The sequence below is a fragment of the Aotus nancymaae genome, unplaced genomic scaffold (assembly GCF_030222135.1).
Source record: "Aotus nancymaae isolate 86718 unplaced genomic scaffold, 86718_ANA_hifiasm-v0.15.2.pri h1tg000059l, whole genome shotgun sequence".
NCBI lineage: Eukaryota > Metazoa > Chordata > Mammalia > Primates > Aotidae > Aotus > Aotus nancymaae.
The window spans coordinates 5,036,304-5,051,273 of record NW_026988473.1 but is presented as its reverse complement, the minus strand read 5'-3'; the positions used below and the strand labels follow the sequence as shown (position 1 = coordinate 5,051,273).

The window sequence follows — 14,970 nt, the reverse complement described above, 5'->3', positions numbered from 1 at the left end:
AAGGGGAGGCTGGGGTGCCACCGCCTACCTGTGGGCCCCAAGCACTCGGAAGATCCTCGTTTCATCTGTGATCTCCTGGGTCACCTGGGAAGATGGTGGGGGGCACTGAGGGTACTCCAATAGGTCCTTTCCAAAGAGGTGGGGACCACAAGGCAGGGGACAGCCAGGTCCCTGGACCCACTTACCTCGTTGGTGTCCAGGCTGCGGCCTTGCATCCCATGGCTCCAGAAGGCCAGCACGCTGTCCTGCAGGCACACTACGGGGCCAGGCCACCATCAGCCCTGCACCCGTCCTGGATCCCCCTCAGCCACTTCTGGGCCTGGGTCTGGGCCACAGCGGTCCTCACAGACCTCAGGTGACCAGGATGGCTCAGGAGAGGGGCTGGGGGATCTGCCTCCTCGTCCCACCACCAGGCCCAGGCCCCTGAGCCACAACATGCTCCAGGCCAGGGAAAGGCCCACACACCACCTCTGGCTCACTCACCCACAGTCTCGATGGGGAAGTCAAAGGTCAGCTCAGGCGCCAGTGTGGCCGTGGGCTCGCCCTCCATGTTGACAATCCTCACGCAGCCTGCACAGGGAGGAGACTGGTGGGTGGGGATGGGGTGGCTTCCTTCTGGGAAGGTAGACCCACATGGTCCCCTCACCCCCATCCTCCCCCGCCCCCAGGGCACTCACGTTCAAAGCTGACTAGGACCGTGTCCCTGTCCACTTGGATCACCTGCTGTGCCGAGCCTGGGATCCCCTCTGCAGGCAGAGAAGAGAGACACGGCCTGGCTGAGCCACCAGTCCCCCTGGCCCCAAGAGGACATAGGGGACAGGCTATAGACAGCTCTTAGCCATGTGGGCACATCAGCCTCACAACAGCCCTGTGGGGCTGGGAAACCTCATCTCACTCCTGGGCTGGAAACTGAGGCTCTGAGAGGATGCGTGACCTGTCCTGGGGCTCATGGGGAGTCGGGGGAGTCACAGGGAGACACAGGAGGGCTCCAGATTTAGGGGGACCAGGCCTCATGACCCAGTCACTGTGTGACCTGGAACAAGTCAGTTTACCTCTCAGAGCCTCCGTCTCCTCATAACACAGGCAAGATGGCACTGCCTAGAGGGGCTACCATGAGGATCAAGAATAATAAAATCTTGGGCCGGGTGAGGTGGCTCACGCCTGCAATCCCAGCACTGTGGGAGGCCAAAGCGGACAGATCGCCTGAGGGCAGGCATTCGAGACCAGCCTGGCCAACAGGGCAAAACCCTGTCTCTACTAATAATATAAAAATTTTCTGGCTGGGCGTGGTGGCTCACACCTGTAATCCTAGCACTTTGGGAGGCCGAGGTGGGTGGCTCACTGAGGTCAGGAGTTCGAGACCAGCCTGGCCATCATGGAGAGACCCCCGTCTTTAAAAAAAAAAAAATTTTTTTTTCTTTTGTCCCACAGGGTAAATAAAAGAAAAAAAAAATTAGCTGGGCGTGGTGGCGCATGCCTATAGTCCCAGCTACTCAGGGGCTGAGGCAGGAGAATCCCTTGAACCCGGGAGGCGAAGGTTGCAGTGAGCCGATATCATGCAATTGCACTCCAGCCTGAGCAACAGATCAAGACTCTGTCTCAAAAAGAGGAAAGAATAAAACCCGGTGTGTGAGACCCCGGCTCAGGACCTGGCACTAGGTGCCTTATCCACATGCGCCCTCCCAACTCCCTTACCCATCGCTACCCACTATTGTCCTGAGCTGCCACAACACCTAGAGCCCTGCTTCTTGGCTCAGAATGGGGCCCCCAGGCCCTGCCTTGCCAGATCTGACCCTTCCCTGCTGCCCAAAGCAATGTTGACCGGGTTGTTTTTTTTGTTTGTTTTTTGAGATGGGGTTTCTCCATGTTGGCCAGGCTGGTCTCGAACTCCCTATCTCAGGTGATCCGCCCACCTCGGCCTCCCAAAATGCTGGGATTACAGGCGTGAGCCACCGCACCCAGCCCTGTTTTTTTTTTTGAGATGCTCTGTCACCCAGGCTGGAGTGCAGTGGCACTGCAGCCTCTGCCTCCCGGGCTTAAGTGATCCTCCCACCTCAGACCAAGGAGATGGGACCACAGGTGTGCACCAATGTGCCCAGCACATTTTTTAAATTTTTTGTAGAGTCAGGGTCTCTCCATGTTGTCCAGGCTGGTCTCAAACTCATGAGCTCAAGCCCCCCTCTCTACCTGGCCTCCCAAAGTGCTGGGATGACAGTGCTGGGATGACAGGCGTGAGCCACCATGCCCAGCCTGGCCAGGATTTTCTTAGCTGCCAAGCCCTGTGGTCTAATGAACCCTTTTATGGAAGCGCAGGTGAAGCTTGATGAAGGGTGGCTGGGGGGCCCCACCCCCACATGGCAGCCCTCAAGGTCTCTGTGGAGCCATCGGCTGTGGGGACCCTAGTCTGGGAGCCTCGGTCCTCCCTCCCTGCCTCCTTCCCCGGTCCCTCATGCAAGCACACCCACCCCCAGCAGCCTGGCCCTCCTGCTCACCAGGTGGGACGAGGATGTCAGGTGTCAGCCCAGCCTCCAGGGGCAGGACATGGAACAGGACGCGGCAGCCAGGCCCCTCAGGCCCCTCAGCCCCCACACACACCTGCGGCAGCTCCTTCCCATCCAGCACCAAGGGCTCCAGCATCCCAGCCGGGCTGGGCAGGGGGCTGGAGAAGTTCTGGGGGGCAGCAGAGATGCTCAAGTCTCCATTTCTCCCTGCAGAGCTCTGAGGGTGCCCTGGGCCTCCCCGCACCGCCCCTCACCTTCAGCAGCAGGAACTTCTGCAGCGGCTCATACCACTGCAGCAGGAGCAGGCTGGCAGGCAGGGCGGCCAGCAGGAAGGTGGCGCCCGTGTAGGGGTTCCGCACTGGCAGGGGAGCAGGCAGTGGGCACTGGGCTGGGCCTGTGCTGCCCCCCACTAGGCCCCGCCCCACCTGCCCATCCCATTTCTTACCCACACGACACTGTAAGCAGCCTTTGGTGTCAGGAATCTTGGTGGACAGAGCAAAGCGCCTGTAGGGGTAACAACCAGGGCATGTGTCCAGGGTGCCATCCACAGGCAAGGCCCCTGCAGAGCCCTATGAAGGACACTATCATCTTCCCTCTTTACAAGTGAGGGACTGATTCTCAGGAGACACAAAGTAACCTGCCCCAAGAGCAGCTGGAAAGGGAGGAGGATCTGAAGCCAGTGCCCCAGCCCTGCAGCCGGAAGAGTGTCTCCATCCAGGACAGGGGTTTGGGTCTCAGAATTGCTTCTAGCTCTGTGTGACTTCAGGCAAGCCACTTAACCTCTTCATGCCTCAGTTTCCTCATCTGTAGATTGAGGAAACCCACTCCTGAAACCTTTACAGGGGAGGCGCTCTCAGCGTGCTGGGAATTGTGTGTGCTCACAGAGAGCTAGGTCCTGCCATCTCATATGAGAACTTTCCACCTATTTTGACTCACTGAAAGTCTTTGTCAGGTGAAGGCAGGTTATAAAGAAATGAAGAAATGAGCGCATGAAGGGGTTGGGGAGAAGGCAGGCTCCAGCCCCACCAGGCTGCAGAGAGTACGCACGGCCCATTTCACAGACCGGAAAACAGGCCCTGGGCGGTTAATGGGCTTCAAAAGGCAAACACCATGCCCTCTGCTTCTCCAGCTGAGCCCTGTGGGGCCAGGCAGTGGCTCACCTTGTCGCCAGGGGAGAAGTAGTAAGGGACAGTCATCAGATGGGCCCTTGCCTTGGTCACTGGGTGTCCCCTGGCCTTCCAGGGGACCCTCTGAGCCTGTTTCTTCCTCTGAGGAATGGGGCTTCATGTCAGCAGCCCTGCCACCTCCACCCAGCGGCCTGGGTCCTGTCTGCACCTTCTGCCAGGACGTGGAGGAAGCCAATGTCTGTCTCACATTGTTCCTGGTCCTTGCCCCTCTATCTCCCCACATTCCTCCCACTCTCCTCCCCGGCTGGTCTTTGGACGGGACAGAGGTATATATTTTGTATTTGTTTTTTCTCCAAACAACTCTAGTTCTCTGTTGTTTGCATTCAAAGTCCTCACTGTACCTCTACCATTTCCCAAACACAGGCTCAAAGCTGCCTGTGACCTGTTGGGGCTCTGATGGGCCTGTTTCCTGTAGGTCCTGGGCCAAAGCAGAGGCTCAGTTGGGGACTGAGCTCAGGAAGCCCCAAGGCCACAGGGCTCCAGATGTGGTCCTGGAGTGAGCACGCTGCAGGAAGGGCCCCCACAAGCTCCCCAGCTGTTGCAGCCACTGGCTGGCCTCCCCTGCCCTCTGCCCCGGCTCCACTGCTTCCTACACCACCCACCTGGTCATGACAATGTCGGAGCCACAGCCTAGGGACCCTCTCTTCCCAGCCCAGCCCCACCCAGCCACGGACTGACGCAGGCCCCACCTGCACGTCTAATAAGCATCTTCATGAAACAAAACTGAATTCGGCTCCCCCTGAAACTGCTCCGCCCCCAGCTGATGACAGCTCCATCCTTCCTGATGCCCAGGCCAAAAACCTTGGAGCCATCCTTGACTCCTCTTTCTCTTCCATCAGGAAATCCTATTGGCTCTTCTTTCTTTCTTTTTTTTTTTTTTTTTTGTATTTGTAGCAGAGACGGGGTTTCATCCTGTTAACCAGGATGGTCTTGATCTCCTAACCTCATGATTCACATGTCTTGGCTCAACTTTCAAAAGAGAATCACAATCTGACTGTTTTTCTCTTCTTTCTTTTTTTTTTTTTAGGTGGAGTCTTGTTCTGTCACCCAGGCTGGAGTGCAGTGGTGTGATCTCAGCTCATTGCAACCTCCACCTCTCAGGTTCAAACGATTCTCCTGCCTCAGCCTCTCAAGTAGCTGGGACTACAGGCACCCACTGCCATGCCTGGCTAATTTTTGTATTTTTAGTAGAGACAGGGTTTCACCATGTTGTCTTGAACTCCTGACCTCAGGTGATCCACCCACCTCGGCCTCCTGAAGTGCTGGGACTACAGGCGTGAGCCACCAGCCACTGTGCCCGGCCTCTCTTTTTTTTTTTTTTCTGAGATAGGATCTCACTCCGTCACCCAGGCTGGAGTGCAGTGGTGTGATCTCGGCTTACTGCAACCTCTGCCTCCCAAGCTCAAGGGATCCTCCCACCTAAGCCTCCCAAGTAGCTGGGACCACAGGCACGCCACCACACCACGTTAATTTTTATATTTTTTGGTAAAGACTGGGGAGATCTCTATGTTGCCAGGCTGGTCTCAAACTCCTGGGCTCAAGTGATCTGCTCACTTCAGCTTCCCAAAGTGCTGGGATTACAGGCAAGAGCCACCATGCCCGGCCTCTGACCAATTTTTCACCTCCGTCACTGCTACCCTGGTGCAAACCACCACCACCTCCTGCAGTGTCCTGACGGGACTCCAGCTTCCACCCTCACCTCCTTAACTCTATTCTCTCTCTTTTTTTTTCTTTTTTCTTGAGTCGGAGTCTCGCTCTGTTGCCAGGCTGGAGTGCAGTGGCATGATCTCGGCTCACTGCAGCCTCCGCCTCCTGGCTTCAAACGATTCTCCTACCTTAGCCTCCTAAGTAGCTGGTATTACAGGCACATGCAGCCACGCCCAGCTTTTTTTTTTTTTTTTTTTTTTTGGTATTTTTAGTAGAGACGGGTTTCACTATGTTGGCCAGAATGGTCTTGCTCTCCTGACCTCGTGATCTACCCAACATGCTGGGATTACAGGCATGAGATGCCACGCCCAGCCTCTTCACTCCACTCTCAACACAGCAGTCTGAGGGAGCTCCTGAAGGTCTCAACCCACATCACTCCTCTAGAGTGGCCCCCAGGCTGCTCTGAGTCAAGGCTGCACTGTGGCCACAGGGCCCTCCCTGATCATCTCCCTCTCCCTCGTTCTGGCCACACTGACTTCCCTGTTGTTCCTAAACAGGCCAGGCCCACTCCTGCCACTAGGCCTTTGTACGGGCCATCCCCTTGGCAGGGATCCCCTTCCACAGGCGTCCACAGGGCTTGTGCCACCACCTCCTCTAAGTCTTTGCTCAAACAACACTTTTTCAGCAAGGCCTTTTGTGACGCCCCTGTTGAAAACCACAGTCTGCAGTGAGAATGAAGACAGCAAGAGAAAAGCGGAACCAGGAGACGCAGACAGGCACCTGTGCTGCCACCGAAGGACACGGCCGGGCCTGAAGCAAATCCTGATCCTGGATTTTCAGTTCCATGAGTCGTTAAATTCCCTTTTGTGCCTAAGCTAGTGAGTTGAATTACCTGCAAGGGAAAGAATCTGGCCAGGCGTGGCGGCTCACCCCTGTAATCCCAGCACTTTGGGAGGCTGAGGCAGGCGGATCACTTGAGGTCAGTTTGAGACCAGGCTGGCCAACATGGAGAAACCCCGTCTCTACTAAAAATACAAAATTAGCCAGGTGTGGTGGCACACGCCTGTAATTGTAATCCCAGCACCTTGGGAGGCTGAGGCAGGAGAATCGCTTGAACCTGGGAGGCGGAGGTTGCTGTGAGCCAAGACTGCGACACTGTACTACAGCTTGAGTGACAGAGCAAGACTCTGTCTCAAAAAAAAAAAGAAAAAAAAAACAGAAAGAATTCTGATCAACATACACAGGGGTCCCTTTAAAATCCTGGGCCAGCATCAAAGGCAGGAAGGCAGGGCTCTGCACCAGCGCAGCTTCCTCCTGGGCTGCCCCGCCTCCTCCCTCAGACAAACTCTGCAGTGGCGCCATCTTGGCTCACTGTGACTTCTGCCTCCCGAGTTCAAGCAATTCTCCTGCCTCAGCCTTCCAAGTAGCAGGGATTACAGACCTGTGCCACCATGCCCAGCTAATTGTTATATTTTTAGTAGAGACAGGGTTTCACCATGTTGGTCAGGCTGGTCTCAAACTCCTGATCCGCTCGTCTTGGCCTCCCCACAAATTGCTGGGATTAAAGGTGTGAGCCACTGTGCCCAGATCCCAGGAAATCTCTTAGAGCTCCTCAGCTCACCAGGCTGCTCTGTCCCAGCAGATGCCAACACATACCCACTCTTCTACCCACTGGAATGCCATTCCCCACCTCTCTGCCTAGAAACCCTGACACTTCCAAACCTGCCGAGCTTGCCCAGTCTCTCTGAAGCCTCTCCACCTGCTCCCTGCTCTCCTTCTAATTGGACCTCAATACCAGGTGCTAACTGTCCACATTTCTCTCTTTCTTTTTTTTCTTTTTTTGAGACAGAGTTTTGCTCTTGTTGCCCAGGCTGCCAGGCTGGAGTGCAATGGCGTGATCTCAGCTCACTGCAACCTCTACCTCCTGGGTTCAAGGGATTCTCCTGCCTCAACCTCCTGAGTAGCTGGGATTACAGGCATGCACTACCACACTCTGCTAATTTTTTGTATTTTTAGTAGAGACAGGGTTTCTCCATGTTGGTCAGACTGGTCTCGAACTCCCAACCTCAGGTGATCCACCCGCCTCGGCCTCCCAAAGTGCTGTGATTATAGGCGTAAGCCACTGTGCCCAGCCTTTTTCTTTTTTTTGAGACAGGGTCTTGCTCTGTTGCCCAGGCTTCAGTGCAGTGGTGCCATCACAGTTCACTTCAACCTCAACCTCCTGGGCTCAAGCAATCCTCCCACCTCAGTCTCCTGAGTAGCTGGGACCACCGGCACAGAGCGCTGTGCCCGGGGCCACCATGCTCAGCTAATGTTTTGATTTTTTTTGTAGAGACAAGATCTCCCTATGTTTTCAGGCTGATCTCAAACACGTGGCCTCAAACAATCCTTCTGTCTCAGACTGCAGGATTGGGATTACAGGCGTGAGCCACCACACCCAGCCCTGCATCTCCCCCATTTCTTTAAAGCAAAGACTCATGGGATTCTCCATGTCCTGAAGCCCAGCATATGGGCCAATAACAGAAGTGCTCACTAAATGTTTACTTAACTGTCAAGCCCCATATCTGAACAACCGCAGCTCCCACAACCTGGAAAGCCCTTTCACATACACTATCTCCTTCTTGCCTTCCAACCAGCATGGAGGAGGGGGTGGGAAGGCTATCAATTGTATTGACAGAGGAGGAAAAGGGGGCTCAGAGAAGCAAAGTAACATATCTAAGATCGCTGCAATCCCAGGAACGGGCAAGGCTGTGTTCCAGCCCCTCCCTGGCCCTCTGCTGCCCGCTCCCCGCACTCCTAGGGTTCCTGACCTGGGGATGATGCGCTGGGTGAGGCGGTTGGTAGGGATGGAAAGGGGAGCCTGTTGCTGTAGTCTCCGCTGCTCAAACAGGCCTGGGAGGTCATGGGCCCAGATGTGCGTGGATTTCCCTGCAGAGAAGGGGAGACGCCGGGGCCTGGGGCGTTGGTGGGCAGGATGCTGAGGCGCTGGGGCCCCTTCGGGCCCCACCTCCCTGCCCGTCCCACCTTGTACCTGAGAGTGACAGCAGCACGTTGTTCACGCAGTAGAGCCAGGAACAGCGGTGTGAAATCAGCTGGAGGCGACAGAGGGACAGGCGGTCAGCACCCCAGGCCTCCCAAGGCCTCTGCATCCCCGAAGCCAGCTGGGCCTCACCTTCTCCAGCGTATCCTCATGCAGTTCATGCAGGTTGAGAGTGTAGATGCCTTCCTCGGCCCCCACCACCAGGAACTGGTCTGTGGGTTTGGGCATGGGGTCAGAGGTCAGATATGCCCCTCTGGCCCAAGCTGAGGGGTTCCCAGGGTTCCTGCTTCCTCCCTGTCCCAGCCTACCCCGAGTCACAGGGTGAATCCAGGTGACAGCAGCGTGGATCCGCAGGGGGCAGCCGTTGAAGACCTTGGAGAAGCAGGCGCCCATCTGTGGAGGAGTCAGGAGGCTGGTGAGGGGGTGCAGGGGCAGGGGGTGGCAGGGCTGTGGGACTGCAGGGCTGGGGGCACTTACGTGCACCTTGGGCGTTGGGGGGAGCCCATGGCAGGACGACCTCTGGGAGGAAGGGAAGAAGTCAGGGCTGATGTGATAGCCGTAGCCACCCATCTCCCCATGCCCCTTAGTACCTCCTCACCTCAGGATCCTCCCGCTGCTTCATGGTGGCCCAGGCCGTGGGCAGCAGTGGGGGGCTGTTGGGGCCTGGAGGAGGTGGAGGCAAGGTTCCTGCGGGCACAGGTGTGCTGTGATTTTCTGCTGCAGCCCCTATTCTAGGTCTGCCTCTTGGTCTCCCAAGCTTGGGACTCACCTTGGGGACTAGACAGAGGCTCCTCAGCTGGAGGCTCAGGGGGCAGTGGCCCCAGGAACGGGGCCCGCTTGATGGTTCCCATGGCATCGTCTGGGGAGTCCAGCTCCTGGCAGGAGGGGCAGGGCCCAGTCTGGCCGTTAGCAGGTTGCCCTGTGACCGCATCCCACTCCAATCGCACCCTCTGCAACGGCCTGGATCCCAGCTCCAGCCTCTCTCCGTGTGGCACCTGGAATTCTGAGACTGACCGGATGGTCAGGCTCCTGGGGGAGGGAGATGAGGCATGAGGCGTGAGGTGTGACTGGCGCTGAGGCTGCCTGCCCTTTGCCCCTCCGCCAGGCTCACGCCACTCACCTTTCCTCCAGGGCCTCCTGGACTGACTGCAGCAGGCTCCTGGGCAGTGGGGCAGAAGGGTCAGAGGTAAGCCTTAATTTTTTTTTTTTCCTGAGACGGAGTTTCACTCTGTTACCCAGGCTGGAGTGCAATGGTGCAATCTCGGCTCAGTGCAACCTCCGCCTCCCAGGTTCAAGCAATTCTCCTGCCTCAGCCTCTCGAGTAGCTGGGATTCTACAGGTGTGGGCCACCATGCCCAGCTAATTTTTGTATTTTTATTTATTCATTTATTTTTGAGATGGAGTCTCGCTCTGTTGCCTAGGCTGGAGTGCACTGGCGCGATCTCAGCTCACGCAACCTCTACCTCCTGACTTCAAGCGATTCTCCTGACTCAGCTTCCCAAGTAGCTGGAATTACAGGCGTGAGCCACCCCGCCTAATTTTTTGTATTTTTAGTAGAGATGGGGTTTCACCATGTTGGCCAGGCTGGTCTCGAACTCCTGACCTTGTGATCCTCCTGCCTCAGCTTCCTGAAGTGTTGGGATTATAGGCCCCGCCTAATTTTTGTATTTTTAGTAGAGATCGGGTTTCACCATATTGGCCAAGCTGGTCTCAAACTCCTGATCTCAGGTGATCCACCCATCTCAGCCTCCCAAACTGCTTGGATTACAGCCATGAGCCACTGTGCCCGGTCAGAGGTCAGGGTTTCTGCCACCCCAGCCGCCCCTGCAACTTCCCCACCCCTACTCACCCACTCAGCTCTTCCTTTCCCAATAGTGTCCACTCTTCCTCCCACTGGGGGAAACCGAGGCAGAGAGACCAGGAGAGAAGCAGAGACAGAGGCAATGTGAGAGGGTGGTCAAGAGATTCAGGAGAGAAAAGACAGACAGACAGACAGACAGGGAACGTGAGATGGAAACACGCAGGAGACAAAAGAGACAGACGGTGGGAGGCAGAGCCCAAGAGACTGTGAAAGAAAGCACAGAGACAGTGAGGGAGGAAGAGACAGGCTGGGGGGTGAGGAGACATGAACACAGAGCCTCTGAGGGCAGAGATGGTGAGTCAGACCACCGGGGACACACAGGTGGGAAAACAAGGCTGAGAAGGATAGCGTGGGGGCTCGGACACACAACGGCCTCCTTGCGGGAAAGGAAGGGTCTCTGTGCTACCTTCCAGCCAGCCACCTAAAAGAACTTGGCCCAGGAAGGAGCCCCCAGCCTCCGGGTCCCTGGGTAAGACAAGCCTGCTTGGACAGTCCAAGGCCCAAGGCCCGAGGCCCCCCAGCTTCATAGCTCCCTTGATTTGAGCTGCTCAACCTCCAACCGACCTCCCTGCCCCACACCTGGGCACCACCTTCCCCTCATGGCCTGCCCACTCACCGGCTCATTCAGTGGGTCGGTTTCCTTCCTGCGTGGGGCGCCAAATTTCACCTGGTGAACTGGGGGGTCCAGAGGACAGGGGTTAAGTGGCTAGAATCTTAGGATGGAGCCCTACTCTCATACCAAATCTGTACACACACAGCCCCCCACAAAATCTGCACACGCACAGCCCCTGCTGCAGACTCACACTGGATCTCCGAGGGGGTCCTCTCTGCTGGGCCGTGCTGCCCCCGGGAGTGAATGGTGTCTGGAAACATGTCGTAGGTCTAAGAAAGAACAGAAATGGGCCGGGCGTGGTGGCTCACACCTGTAATCCAAGCGCTTTGGAGGCCAAGGCGGGCAGATCACCTGAGGTCGGGAGTTCAAGACCAGCCTGACCAACATGGTGAAACCCCATCTTTAAAAAAAAAAAAAAGAAAGAAAGAAAGAACCGAAACGGTGTGGGCACACCTGGCACACGCCTCACGCCAGGGCCGCTGGAGGAGCTTCACACGCACCAATGCATTCTGCTTTCACGATATCCCTCTGGGACTATTGTAAAATAAAATGAACCCCACTTCGCAGATGAGAGAACCCACACAGAGAGGTGCCAAAGATCACACAGAAAACAAGAAAATGGCACGGTCATGGTCATGATGAGTATGGGCTCAAGGGCAGGGACCGATCAAGGGGGAGGTACAGGGAGCAAGACTCAGCATGGCAGAAACTCCTAACGAGAGGGCTCAACCAAGGCCAGCTCCCCAAGCTGGAATGGCGCCAGTGAAAGGGATCTCCACCAACATCACCCTTGGGCTCCTTCTAACCAGATCAGCCCAAGACTTACCTCCCAGCCCCCCTCACCTACCTCCAGCTCACAGTCCTCAGGGGAGGGGGTTCCCAGATGAGGGTCACTGGCTTTGTCCAGCAGCTGTGTGAGGAGGGCCCGAGGGAGCTGCTGGGTTGTGAATGGGTGCTGGAAAGTGGGGGAGGGGGTGATCAGGTTGGCCCCTGATCCAGGGCCCTGCTTTTGAGCACTGCGCCCTCACCCAGCCCCCTGCCTCCCACCTGCAGGAGCTTCTCTGCTGTGGGCCTCTTCTTGGGATTTTTGGTCAGGGCCAGCTTGAGGAAGTGATGGAAATTCTGGGTCCTAGTGGGCACAAGAACCACCCCTGAGCCCCAGATCCAGGTTAGCCCTCGTGGAGGGCGTCCTGCCAGCTGCCCCACCACCCCTCCAGAGGCGTCTGCTGGGCCTACTCAGGAAGGAGCCAGCCGAGGCCAAGGGCCACTGGCTGAGCAATGCTGCCTTGTGACATGGCTGCTCCTCCACCAACCCACCGCCCTTCTTTCCTGACCACACTGGGTCTTCAGCCCACAGCAGGACCAGAGCCCTCACTCAGATGGTCTGTAGTGGCCCAGAGAGGATAGCGCTCTTGGGGCTGCCCACCAGGAGTTGGCAGAGGCTCCCTGTCCACTATAGGGCTGGCAGAAAAAGGGGCCCTGGAGCAGGGTATGGCCCTTACCAGCGAGCCTTATCTCTCAGTTTGGGCGGCTGGAAGCTGCTCTTCGACATGAGCATCAGGGCCCTGCGGAGGGCGCGAGGTCAGGGGCCATGGGCCGCAGGTCAAGGGTCAGGTGAGGGGCAAGTGTTGGGCTGACCTCATGGGGTGCAGGTGGAATAGAGGGGGCTGCAGCTCGCCCAGCTCAATGGCGGTGATGCCCAGGGCCCAGACATCACACAGCTCGTTGTAGCCACCTTTGCGCTCCACGGCAGCCACCTCCGGAGCCATCCTAGAGGTGGGGTCACAGATGGGATGGCTGGGTGCCTCTCTGCTGTAGCCCCTGCCCCTCTGCCCCAGGGCACAGCCTCACCAGTAGGGAGTCCCAATGAAAGACCTCCTCTTGGCCACAGACGCTGTCAGCTCGCCTGACACCCCAAAGTCAGCTGTGGGGAGAAACAGCCACTCTCACCGGCCGTCTGGCTGCCACTCTCCCTCCCACGCCTGGGGCTCAGATGGTCAGGTGGCCCTGCTCAGCCACAGCTGCTGCAGGCCCTAGGCAAGGCCAGGTTCCTCTCCTGAGAGGAAGCAACCACCCTCTAGCCCTGACGGAGTGCCTGGTCTCATGTCAACTCCGTGTAGACCCAACCTCATCCATTTTCCAGCAGGGAGGGAGTACCGTTCCATCTTCTAAGCAGGGAAACTGAGACTCAAGTGGCAAAGTGACTGGCCCAGTGACACCGAACACTTGAGGCCAGGGTAGCCAAGAAGGGTCCACAGAACCCTCACCCTGATTGTGTCCCCAGGGTACTGACCCAGCTTGACATCTCCCTGGAGAGTGAGGAGAAGGTTGGCTCCCTGTGGGAATGGAGGAGAGAGAATCCCGTCTGGTGCTCCCGAGGGCCTCCTCCTCCCACCCAGGATGCCCTCGGCCAGGCGCTTACCTTGATGTCTCTGTGGATCTTCCCCTGAGAATGCAGGTGGTGGAGTCCCTGGGGACAAAGAGGAGTCCCTGAGAGCAGCCACCCAGCACTGTCCCACCTCCCCTGAACCCCCTCTCAGGACTGGGGCCCCCCACCCACGCTGCTTCTTCCTCCCCTCTCCCCAAACAGGAAGTGACTGAGCCAAGAGGGAAATGGGCTGCTTCCGGCAACAGGGCTGGGGCCCCTTTCCCCCAGTACCTACAGCCCCTCAGGCCAGCCCCACCCGAGGCCCTCCACCCGCCTCGCTGCTGGTCATCTGGGCTCCGGGACCACAGCTTCTGGGGACCGGAGGTGTAGGCACCTCACAGGCCCAGCTACCTTTAGTGCCTCTCGGCAGACGTAAGCAATCTGCCGCTCCTCCAGGGGCCCAGTGGCTGAAAGGGAAAGGGAGAGGCTGGCCTGGGGGGCCTGGGGGCCCAGGGATCATGCCCACCCTCCTGGGCTACCCTGTGTGGGAAAAGTAGCAAGCACTGTTAAGTGAAAGCAGTGCTGGCCACGTTCCCTCCCAGTTTAGTCTAGGATACTGAACCCAGAGATGGACAGCATTTCTCTCAAGGTCACATAGGCAGAAGTGGAGAGGAGCCCAAGTCCAGGGCCCCGAGTCCCCTCGGGCACCCCAGTGGTGTGGGGGTGGGGGAAGGCTGGGGCTGGCTGGGGCCTGGAGCCCTGGCCTCACCATGGTAAATCTCCTGCAGGGAGCCCCCTCCACAGAACTCCATGCAGATCCACAAGCGGTCATTCCTGGGGGACAGAGAGCTGGGGTGGGCACAGAGCAGGTCATATGGGGGCTGCCTGGGGCCAGGAGGATAAGGCAGCCTCACCTGAGGTAGCTGCCAATGTAAGCCACCACATTGGGGTGGCGGCACTCACGCAGAATGGTGATTTCCTGCTGGAGGGAGCTGATGTCGTCTCCTGGGAAGCACAAAGCACCATGGGGGGTGCGCTGGGGTTGCCCTGACTCAGTGCCCCCATCTGCAAAATGGGCACAGAGTGCCTCCCTCCGGGCCAGGCAGGTGCCAGGCGATAGCACCTCCTGGTGCATGCCTCTCAGGGGTCTTGAAACCGTCAACCCTCCGCCCGCACCTTCCGCCCGCGGGCGCTCTGCCCTCCCTCTGGCGCAGAGGCCCAGCCCGGTCCCTCACCTGGGTCTAGCTTGACTATCTTCACGGCAGCCAGTTCGGACGTAACCGTGTCGCGGGCCTGCAGGGGCGGAGGGTGAAGTGGGCTGGGGGGCGGGGCCGGGGGCTGGATCCCGCCGCGGGGTGCGGGGCTGGCACCCTTCTCCCGGCTCTCCTGCCCATCCCGTCGCCCGGCGCACCTTGTAGACGTCGCCATAGGTCCCGGCCCCCACGCGCTGCAGCAGCTCGAAGCGGTCCCGCGGGTCCTGCAGCGACACATCCCGCAGCAGCGCCATGGCCCGGCGCCGGGCGGGCCGGCAGGCGGGCAGGCGCGAGCTGCGGAGCCGGCGCGGGCGGCGCGGGGCGGGGCGGGGAGGGCGCCCGTGGCTCTGAGGCCGCGGGGGCGGGGCCAGGGCCCGGGGGCGGGGCCGCGCCGGGGATGCCCCACCGCCCGGCCGGGAGGAGGCGCTCGCGGCACGGGCCCTCAGCGATGCGGGGAAGCCCCGAGGCGCGGGCGGAGCCTATGTCTTTCCGCCGCCACC

At 58.4% G+C, this 14,970-nt stretch overlaps 1 protein-coding gene across 7 annotated transcripts in view; it reads right to left on the bottom strand.

The window, feature by feature from the left end:
• Window positions 1-14,788, bottom strand: part of MAP4K2 (mitogen-activated protein kinase kinase kinase kinase 2) — a 19,560-nt gene extending 4,772 nt beyond the window's left edge. For 2 of the 7 annotated variants that reach the window (XR_010338286.1, XM_064364763.1), the window contains exons 1-30: window positions 14,629-14,724; window positions 14,453-14,510; window positions 14,132-14,222; window positions 13,987-14,051; window positions 13,629-13,684; window positions 13,272-13,319; window positions 13,143-13,185; window positions 12,701-12,773; window positions 12,488-12,619; window positions 12,352-12,414; window positions 11,897-11,978; window positions 11,697-11,804; window positions 11,040-11,118; window positions 10,853-10,911; window positions 10,225-10,268; window positions 9,496-9,534; window positions 9,371-9,404; window positions 9,145-9,250; window positions 8,974-9,062; window positions 8,853-8,894; window positions 8,684-8,768; window positions 8,508-8,587; window positions 8,367-8,427; window positions 8,146-8,263; window positions 2,756-3,005; window positions 2,493-2,670; window positions 678-746; window positions 484-570; window positions 186-256; window positions 29-105 (exon numbers count right to left, since the gene is read on the bottom strand). Coding sequence is in view for 6 of the 7 variants with exons in the window: in XM_064364763.1 (XP_064220833.1) it covers window positions 29-105; window positions 186-256; window positions 484-570; window positions 678-746; window positions 2,493-2,670; window positions 2,756-3,005; window positions 8,146-8,263; window positions 8,367-8,427; window positions 8,508-8,587; window positions 8,684-8,768; window positions 8,853-8,894; window positions 8,974-9,062; window positions 9,145-9,250; window positions 9,371-9,404; window positions 9,496-9,534; window positions 10,225-10,268; window positions 10,853-10,911; window positions 11,040-11,118; window positions 11,697-11,804; window positions 11,897-11,978; window positions 12,352-12,414; window positions 12,488-12,619; window positions 12,701-12,773; window positions 13,143-13,185; window positions 13,272-13,319; window positions 13,629-13,684; window positions 13,987-14,051; window positions 14,132-14,222; window positions 14,453-14,510; window positions 14,629-14,724 (2,483 nt within the window). In the remaining variant the exon portion in view is untranslated. Of the gene's footprint in view, window positions 1-28; window positions 106-185; window positions 257-483; window positions 571-677; window positions 747-2,492; window positions 2,671-2,755; window positions 3,006-8,145; window positions 8,264-8,366; window positions 8,428-8,507; window positions 8,588-8,683; window positions 8,769-8,852; window positions 8,895-8,973; window positions 9,063-9,144; window positions 9,251-9,370; window positions 9,405-9,495; window positions 9,535-10,224; window positions 10,269-10,852; window positions 10,912-11,039; window positions 11,119-11,696; window positions 11,805-11,896; window positions 11,979-12,351; window positions 12,415-12,487; window positions 12,620-12,700; window positions 12,774-13,142; window positions 13,186-13,271; window positions 13,320-13,628; window positions 13,685-13,986; window positions 14,052-14,131; window positions 14,223-14,452; window positions 14,511-14,628 lie in introns of all 7 variants that reach the window. The other 5 variants (XM_012463040.3, XM_012463041.3, XM_064364765.1 and 2 more) reach the window with 5 other exon arrangements.
• Window positions 14,789-14,970: the final 182 nt, after the last annotated feature.